This window comes from Sander vitreus, unplaced genomic scaffold, assembly GCF_031162955.1.
Source record: "Sander vitreus isolate 19-12246 unplaced genomic scaffold, sanVit1 ctg249_0, whole genome shotgun sequence".
Classification (NCBI taxonomy): Eukaryota; Metazoa; Chordata; class Actinopteri; order Perciformes; family Percidae; genus Sander; species Sander vitreus.
The window spans coordinates 37,501-47,500 of record NW_027595421.1 but is presented as its reverse complement, the minus strand read 5'-3'; the positions used below and the strand labels follow the sequence as shown (position 1 = coordinate 47,500).

At 50.7% G+C, this 10,000-nt stretch overlaps 1 protein-coding gene across 1 annotated transcript in view; it reads left to right on the top strand.

The window, feature by feature from the left end:
• Window positions 1–10,000, top strand: part of plppr3b (phospholipid phosphatase related 3b) — a 10,905-nt gene that overhangs the window by 407 nt on the left and 498 nt on the right. The window contains exons 2-10 of the mRNA XM_078244509.1: window positions 4,760–4,945; window positions 5,148–5,274; window positions 5,580–5,775; window positions 5,958–6,015; window positions 6,720–6,893; window positions 7,000–7,201; window positions 7,301–7,458; window positions 8,136–8,576; window positions 9,965–10,000. The exon at window positions 9,965–10,000 is cut by the window's right edge and continues 498 nt beyond it. Of these exons, the coding sequence (XP_078100635.1) occupies window positions 4,760–4,945; window positions 5,148–5,274; window positions 5,580–5,775; window positions 5,958–6,015; window positions 6,720–6,893; window positions 7,000–7,201; window positions 7,301–7,458; window positions 8,136–8,576; window positions 9,965–10,000 (1,578 nt within the window). The remainder of the gene's footprint in view (window positions 1–4,759; window positions 4,946–5,147; window positions 5,275–5,579; window positions 5,776–5,957; window positions 6,016–6,719; window positions 6,894–6,999; window positions 7,202–7,300; window positions 7,459–8,135; window positions 8,577–9,964) is intronic.

Here is a 10,000-nt window from a genome sequence, read left to right as displayed (position 1 = left end):
TGGCAATTAATCGCATATTTTATCACATGATTAAAATTCTATTATTTAGCATTTCAGAACAGTTATTAAGTCCATATTAACAATGGAAAGCAATTCTTACCAGAGGATCTTAACTGGGAATCAAATGAATGCAAAGAAAGTTACTTTATGAACTTGACTTTAAGATTTGTATTTGTTTAGTATTTATTTACTGTCATTATTGCACAATTCCTCCAAGTACCTAACTAAAAAACTAAAGATCCCTATCCTTACCAGAGTCAATCTAGTGTTTAGTAACTCCTAAATAATGTAGATTCCTCACTGACGTCCAGTGATCAGCGGTTAATGAGACAGAGTTTGGACTCTGCAGCAGTTCCTGTGTGGCTGCTTTCTCTGTGTCATACAGGCTGTGTCCCCCTCGATGGCCATGTATAAGACGGGTCAGGTGAGACTACTGTCCCCCTCGATGGCCATGTATAAGATGGGTCAGGTGAGACTACTGTCCCCCTCGACGGCCATGTATAAGACGGGTCAGGTGAGACTACTGTCCCCCTCGACGGCCATGTATAAGACGGGTCAGGTGAGACTACTGTCCCCCTCGACGGCCATGTATAAGACGGGTCAGGTGAGACTACTGTCCCCCTCGATGGCCATGTATAAGACGGGTCAGGTGAGACTACTGTCCCCCTCGATGGCCATGTATAAGACGGGTCAGGTGAAATTACTGCCCCCCACGACGGCCATGTGTAAGACGGGTCAGGTGAAACTACTGTCCCCCTCGACGGCCATGTGTAAGACGGGTCAGGTGAAACTACTGTCCCCCTCGACATGTATAAGAACGGTCAGAACGAGCCAACCGTAGTCTTTAAGACCTGAGTCTTCTACCATGCTGACAGGTCTGCAGTTAGTTGCCATCCATTTTGCAAGAGCTGTAGTAAATTTTTGGGATTGGGATTCAGGTCACTCTCCAGTCATGGTAACTGTACTACTATGCTTAGCTCCGTAGGTGGTAGCTCAAGCTTGACGTGCTTCGGTGATATTTTAATTCGGCTTTACACAATGTGCATATGGTTTTCGACTTGTCTACAAGCCACCCGGGAGTTTTGGAAAATAAAAAGCTCCATTCAGAGTTGTGTTGCTGCTGTGTTTCTCCATCATGCCTGCAGCCTGCAGCAGGATGTGTTAAGATGAAGTGGCAGCTTGATGATAAGTAACGGTGCTGCAAAGGGTCAAAATAGTAGCCTGTTAGGCACCACCCCAAGCCCAGTGAAGTCCATCCATCCATCCATCCATCTCCGTCCGCTTATCCGGTATCGGGTCGTGGGGGTAGCAGCTCCAGCAGGGAACCCCAAACTTCCCTTTCCCGAGCCACCTTAACCAGCTCCTAGTGGGGGATCCCAAGGCGTTCCCAGGCCAGGTTGGAGATATAATCCCTCCACCTAGTCCTGGGTCTTCCCAGAGGCCTCCTCCCAGCTGGACATGCCTGGAACACCTCCTTAGGGAGGCGCCCAGGGGGCATCCTTACCAGATGCCCGAACCACCTCAACTGGCTCCTTTCGACGCGAAGGAGCAGCGACTCTACTCCGAGCTCCTCACGGATGACTGTGCTTCTCACCCTATCTCTAAGGGAGACGCCAGCTACCCTCCTGAGGAAACCCATTTCGGCCGCTTGTACCCTGGATCTTGTTCTTTCGGTCATGACCCAGCCTTCATGACCATAGGTGAGGGTAGGAATGAAAACTGACCGGTAGATCGAGAGCTTTGCCTTCTGGCTCAGCTCTCTTTTCATCACAACGGCGCGATAAATTGAATGTAATACCGCACCCGCTGCGCCGATTCTCCGACCAATCTCCTGCTCTATTGTCCCCTCACTCACGAACAAGACCCCAAGGTACTTGAACTCCTTCACTTGGGGTAAGGACTCATTCCCTACCTGGAGAAGGCACTCCATCAGTTTCCTGCTGAGAACCATGGCCTCCGATTTAGAGGTGCTGATCCTCATCCCAGCCGCTTCACACTCGGCTGCGAACCGATCCAGTGAGTGCTGAAGGTCACAGGCCGATGATGCCATCAGGACTACATCATCTGCAAAAAGCAGCGACGAGATCCCCAGCCCACTGAACTGCAACCCCTCTCCACCCCGACTACGCCTCGATATCCTGTCCATAAATACTACAAACAGGATTGGTGACACAGCGCAGCCCTGGCGGAGGCCAACTCTCACCTGAAACGAGTCCGACTTACTGCCGAGAACCCGGACACAGCTCTCGCTTTGGTCGTACAGAGATTGGATGGCCCTGAGAAGGGACCCCCTCACCCCGTACTCCCGCAGCACCTCCCACAGTATCTCCCACAGTATCTCCCAGGGGACCCGGTCATACGCCTTCTCCAGAAGACACATGTAGACCGGTTCGGCATACTCCCAGGCTCCCTCCAGGATCCTTGCGAGGGTGAAGATCTGATCCGTTGTTCCACGACTAGGACGGAATCCGCATTGTTCCTCTTCAACCCGAGGTTCGACTATCGGCCGAACCCTCCTTTCCAGCCCTTTGGGGTAGACTTTACCGGGGAGACTGAGAAGTGTGATTCCCCTGTAATTGGCACACACCATCTGGTCCCCCTTTTTGAACAGGGGAACCACCACCCCTGTTTGTCACTCCTTAGGCACCGTCCCAGACTTCCACGCAATGTTGAAGAGGCGTGTCAACCAAGACAACCCCTCCAGACCCAGAGCTTTAAGCATTTCTGGATGGATCTCATCAATCCCTGTGGCTTTGCCACTGTGGAGTTGTTTGACTACCTTAGCGACTTCCACCAGGGAAATTGACGACAATCCCCCATCATCCTCCAGCTCTGCCTCTACCATAGAGGGCGTATTAGCTGGATTTAGGAGTTCCTCAAAGTGCTCCTTCCACTGCCCTATTACCTCCTCAGCTTGGATGGTTCTCCGCTTCCCCCTCCTGAGAATGTCCTTCTCCATGTCTTCTCCGAACTTCTCCCACACCCGTTGCTTTGCCTCTTTCACGGTAGAGGCTGCAGCCCTTCGGGCCCTTCGGTACCTTGCAACTGCCTCTGGAGTCCTCTGGGATAACATATCCCGGAAAGACTTCTTCTTCAGTCGGACGGCTTCATTAACCACCGGTGTCCACCACGGTGTTCGTGGGTTACCGCCCCTTGAGGCACCTAAGACCCTAAGACCACAGCTCCTCACCGCAGCTTCAGCAATGGAAACTTTGAACATTGTCCACTCGGATTCAATGCCCCCAGCCTCCACAGGGATGCACGAAAAGCTCCGCCGGAGGTGTGAGTTGAAAGTCTGTCGGACAGGGGCCTCTTGCAGACGTTCCCAGCACGTTTACCCGCACTACCCGTTTGTGCTTACCAGGTCTGTCCAGAGCTTTTTCGGGCTGTGCCTGGCCGGGCTCCGTGGCAAACCTGGCCTCCAGGCGCGCGCTGATGGGCCCTCCATCTCGGCCCAGCTCCAGACGGGGGCCCCGGGCTTCCTCCAGGCAGGGTCACTCTATCGCTTCCTCGTTTATTCATAGGGTTTTTGAACCATTCTTTGTCTGGCCCCTCACCTAAGACCACTTTACCATGGCAGACTCTACAACACAGCTCTCAGGTTCATAGGGAGCTATAGACAGCTCTAGTCTAAACCTAACCAGACTGGGACCATTTCACAACGTTAACCACCGTTATTACCTTCTCTGGGTTAGATATGAGGACGTATGTCCTGTCACCACTAGGGGGCGCTGAGTTATGAAATGCTCCTGTGGGTCGGATTAGAGGGGGGTGGGGGGGGATTATTCTTGTGGCTAACCAGTATATATATAGGTATAGGGTTAGGTATACGCAGTATACCCACTAAGAAAGCTCCAGGATTACCATATACCATCTTAAAAATGCCCAATGACAACATACTTTACATTATATTTATGATATATTTTGAATTGTCATCTGTGTTCTTTTTCTTCTCATATGATAAATAAAGGGATTTCCACCGTAAATTGGGCATTAAAGCGTATCCAAATGCAACAAAAATGAAGTTGCTGACTTCCCTGGGGGAGCACACCCAGACCCCCCACTATGATATGCTGGCCAATATATATATATATATATATATATATAATTTTATTGAATTAAATATCAAGTGAGATGGGTGGGTTTTTATTATGTTACACACAAAGCTAACTGGCTATAGTTAGCCTGTACGTATGATGCTAGCGGACATTAGCTAACGTTGCCGAGACAGCGGCAGTAGAGTTTCGGCGAGCTAACCACGACAGTGTTGTCGCCCTCTCGCCCACAATCAACCTCTGCAGCTAAAACCAGTCAACCTACAGTGATGTTTGAAATGGAGACACGCATATCGTACCTTTTCCCCGAAATCCTGGCCATTATTTTAAGGCATAAACCAACCATAGGGGTGCACTCAGGGGGAACCCTGCTGCTAACATTGGCTATTACATTAGCCTAAAACGATAATTATAGCCATACATATATATCCCAGTAACACTGCAAAATTAAAGACAGACAAACGGATGCAACTAAAATCACGTTTCATTGAGTCAGCAGTTATATACAAACAATAAGGAAGCTTCAATACTTCAGGTTGTTGCAGTAGCGGACCAGCTCACCAATCTGGCTTTCTGCCTCAGGTATGCACACGCACCCTGTAATGTTTGGAAACAGGAAACCCGTCTATTACAGTATTACACATTACACCTGTGTTGATGAACGGATTCCCAGAGTTCCTGGCTGTGGCTGTTGTTTCCTGCAGCTTCCCATCGTGGCGTCCTCCATGGTGTCACTGTACTTCCTGGAGCTGACCGACGTGGTGCAGCCCGCTCAGGTGGCGTTCCGCTGCCATGACCGCGAGCTCAGCATGCCGTATGTAGACGCAGGAGACGAGCTCATCCCACTGCTGATGCTGCTGAGCCTCGCCTTCGCTGGGCCGGCTGCCTCGGTAACACACACACACACACACACACACACACACACACACACACACACACACACACACACACACACACACACACACACACACACACACACACACACACACACACACACACACACACACACACACACACACACACACACACACACACACACAGACACACCCACCCACAGACCCATGCTGAGGGTGCGTTTGTCTCGTGAGTCAGATCATGCTGGTGGAGGGGGTGATCTACTGCCTGCAGTCCAGACTGAAGCTGCGTCGAGCCGAGGGGAGCATCAACGCTGGAGGCTGCAACTTCAACTCCTTCCTGAGGAGGACCGTCCGCTTCGTAGGTACGGCAGCTATTATTTTAACAGGCTGTGCTACAGCTGTGTGTGTGTGTGTGTGTGTGTGTGTGTGTGTGTGTGTGTGTGTGTGTGTGTGTGTGTGTGTGTGTGTGTGTGTGTGTGTGTGTGTGTGTGTGTGTGTGTGTGTGTGTGTGTGTGTGTGTGTGTGTGTGTGTGTGTGTGTGTGTGTGTGTGTCTGTGTGTGCGTGTGTGTGTGTGTGTGTTTGTGTGTTTGTGTGTTTAGGCTGTGTGTGTGTGTGTGTGTGTGTGTGTGTGTGTGTGTGCTAACGTGTGTGTGTGTGTGCGTGTAGGTGTGCACGTTTTCGGGCTGTGTGCGACGGCGCTGCTGACTGACATCATCCAGCTGTCGACGGGCTACCACGCTCCGTTCTTCCTCACCGTGTGTAAACCCAACTACACACTGGCCGCCGCCTCCTGTGCCACCAACGCTTACATCACCAGAGACATCTGCTCAGGGCACGACCTGCACGCCATCATGGCCGCCAGGTCAGACACACACTACAGAAAGAGATTACAGAGCAGCCCCTTCCTGTGTGTACGACCCGTTACGAAGGGGTGGGTCTTACACACAGGAAGAGGAGGGACTAACACACAGGAAGGGGTGGGTCTGACACACAGGAAGGGGCGGGGGCTTACAAACTTTTTTCTCTCTTCTTCTGTCCTGACAGGAAAACGTTCCCTTCCCAGCATGCAACTCTGTCGGCCTTCGCTGCTGTTTATGTTTCTGTAAGTGCGAAATTACTTTTTTTCAATAAATGATTAAAGGTGATTAATTGTGATGTCATACTCAGGTTCCAGATGTACTGTAACTGATGATGTCATACTCAGGTTCCAGATGTACCTTAACTGTGATGATGTCATACTCTGGTTCCAGATGTACTGTAACTGTGATGTCATCCTTTGGTTCCAGATGTAGTCTAACTGATGATGTCATACTCTGGTTCCAGATGTACCTTAACTGTGATGATGTCATACTCTGGTTCCAGATGTACTCTAACTGTGATATCATACTTTGGTTCCAGATGTAGTCTACCTGTTGATGTCATACTCTGGTTCCAGATGTACTCTAACTGTGATGTCATACTTTGGTTCCAGATGTACATTAACTGTGATGATGTCATACTCTGGTGCCAGATGTACTGTAACTGTGATGTCATACTTTGGTTCCAGATGTACTCTAACTGTGATGTCATACTTTGGTTCCATATGTAGTCTGACTGATGATGTCATCCTTTGGTTCCAGATGTACTTTAACTATGATCATGTCATCCTTTGGTTCCCGATGTAGTCTAACTAATGATGTCATCCTTTGGTTCCAGATGTAGTCTAACTGATGATGTCATCCTTTGGTTCCAGATGTAGTCTAACTGATGATGTCATCCTTTGGTTCCAGATGTACTGTAACTGATGATGTCATACTTTTGTTCCAGATGTACTTTAACTCGAGCATCTCCGACAGCACCAAGCTGCTGAAACCCCTGCTGGTGTTTGCCTTTGCCATTGCCGCAGCGATGAGCGGGCTGACGCAGATCACGCAGCACCGCAGCCATCCCATAGACGTCTACGCAGGCTTCCTGATTGGAGCCTTCATCGCCGCGTACCTGGTGAGCTATGGCGAACTTCAAGTTCTCTGATGACATAAACCTGCTAAATCTAAATCCAGACACACAGCTCAAACGTGTAACCATGACTAGTTTTCTCCAACTTCAGGCGTTTCACGCTGTGGGTAACTTCAAGTCCTCTGATGACATCACTGCGGCCCCGCCCCCCCCGCCGCCGAAGGAGGACGCTCTGCGGGCGCTGACGGAGCGAGGACACGAGTCCGTCTACAACAAAGGCCCGGCCTCCGCCTCCGAGAGCAACGACGAGATAGCCGCGGCGCCTGGGCCGCTGCTGGACCGTCTGGAGGGCCGGGGGCCACTGGGGCCCCTGGGGCCCCTGGGGGGGTCTCTAGGGGGGCCGCTGGGGCCCCTGGGGGGGTCCCTGGGAGGGCCGCTGGGGGGGTCTCTGGGGGGACCGCTGCAGAGGGAGACGGGCTCCATGGAGACCCTGAAGAGAGCCAGCGTGGACGTGGAGCTGCTCGCTCCTCGCAGCCCGATGGGGAAGGAAACCATGCTGACCTTCAGCAACACGTTGCCCAGAGCCAGCGCCAACGCCAACGCTAACGGGGTGGTGAGTCGCTCAATCTAAACACACAATAACGCTTTCTCCACGCACGCATTACACACTGTTTAACGTTCTTTTTCGGTTGATTTTTTCGGCACTTTGGACTCTTTCTGACATTTTAGTAAAAGCAGTTAAACACCAACTTGATTATCAGCCGTCTGACAGTCTTGCGAGGTCGGTGACTCGAGTCTGTTTTGTGTGTTCTGTGCCGTCGGCCGTTAGAGGAGCCGTCGTCTTCATTTGGGCCGACCTGACATGCTCAGTCAGAAACAGGGCAGTCGGGACTCACCCGGAAACGGGGAGCGGGATGAGCCTGACTAGAGTCTCTCAAAATCTGATGAAAATTGTTGATCTTAAATGAAGACAGATTCAGCAGCTGCACGGCCTGTTTCTCTCTTAAAATGTTTTCAGAAACACGTTTCGGTGAATCATTTTAGTCCAATATGAGATCGTATTCTAAACGAGCCACCATGACAGTCTGGCTTTGAATTTCTGGAGAAACCAGACCCACGTGACGCGTTCGTCCAATCAGCTGCCGGTTTTCATTTTTTGGGTGACAATACAGATTAGCCCTGCCTGCTGTTATGGAGACATATTATGTCTCTTCGGTGTGTTCTGAGGAACGTTTTGGACCAACTCGGTAAACTGCATAAACCATAAAACTAACTTCCCTTTGGCAGGTGCTGGGGTCCAGCCCGCCGCCCGAGGACCCTCCTGTGCAGCCGGTGCAGCGGCGTCTGAAGGCGGTGCAGGGCCCCGTGGACCCGCTGCGCTCGCAGCAGCTGGTGTCGGAGTGGAAGCAGAAGTCTATGGAGATGCGCGGGCTGAGTGTGCGCAGCGATGCAGAGCGAGACGCCAGCGAGGACGGCTCCATGGGGGCAGACGAGGTCTTCCATCCTGAGGTACATTCTGGGAGACCGGCGTCCGCTCGCAACCCAGCTCTACCTCCGGGCGGCGCCAAAGCTGTGGCAACACCACGCCCGCCGCAGATCCCCGAGGCAGGGCCGCCGCCCGTGTCCCCGAAGAGCGCCGTGACCCGCGCCAAGTGGCTCGCCATCCGGGAGAAGGCGAGCGGCGAGGGGACAGGCCACAGCGCTGCCAACACGCCCAGACTCATGCAGGTAGGCACGGAAACACAAGTTCTCTCAGCTCCAATCAGGGGACAGAGTTTTATTATCTGCACAGTGGAGACAAGGAGGACACACACACACACACACACACACACACACACACACACACACACACACACACACACACAAACACAATCTTTACCCATACATCCATACCCTGTACTCATACATCCATACCCTGTACTCATACATCCATGCCCTGTATCCATACATCCATATCCTGTATCCATACATCCATACCCTGTACTCATACATCCATGCCCTGTATCCATACATCCATACCCTGTATCCATACATCCATACCCTGTATCCATACATCCATGCCCTGTACCCATACATCTATGCCCTGTACCCATACATCTATGCCCTTTACCCATACATCCATGCCTGTACCCATACATCCATACCCTGTACCCATACATCCATGCCCTGTACCCATACATCCATACCCTGTATCCATACATCCATGCCCTATACCCATACATCCATGCCTGTACCCATACATCCATGCCCTGTACCCATACATCCATACCCTGTACCCATACATCCATGCCCTGTACCCATACATCCATACCCTGTATCCATACATCCATGCCCTGTACCCATACATCCATACCCTGTATCCATACATCCATGCCTGTACCCATACATCCATGCCCTGTACCCATACATCCATACCCTGTACCCATACATCCATGCCCTGTACCCATACATCCATACCCTGTATCCATACATCCATGCCCTGTACCGGGGTTAGCTTCTGTTTCGGGGAAAGGGGGCTTTGCGTTCTCCTTCACCTTGTTAAGGTAAGCTAGGTTAGCCTCCTAGCTTGTGTGCACTTCTCAATTGTACTTTCTAATTCGTGGGATGTTTCCCTGTAATAAACTGACCACATGTTTTACCACCTTCCACTGAGAGGCACTTTATCTGACACAGTCATAATCAAACAGGACTCTGTCGCTTTCTTCCGACTTTCAGTACCGCTATGATGTCAGGCGAGAGGCACGGACATGTTGTGTTCAAGTTGGCGTGGAATGTCGGGATTTCTGAGTTCCCAGTCGGAAACTTTACACGTCTACGGGAAATGTCACGGTTGGAGAGATATAACGTTATTTGCTCTATGAAAGACATCAACAAAGACGAAAACTAAGGACATTTAGACATCATTTTATTTTAGTTTTTTGCAAACTGACTGTTTTTTTTGTAATGCCTCGTTTTTATTTTTATTTCAGTTTACGACAATGTTTTTCCCCACCTAGTTTCTGTTATTTTGTTTGTTTTTGTTGATTATAAGCTTTACACACACACACACACATACACACACACGTCACGTCTTATATATTCGAGTCAGTCCGATGATGTATTTTGTCTCTGTGCAGGTGGTTTCCATGGCGAAGCAGCACAGCGTCCTGGCG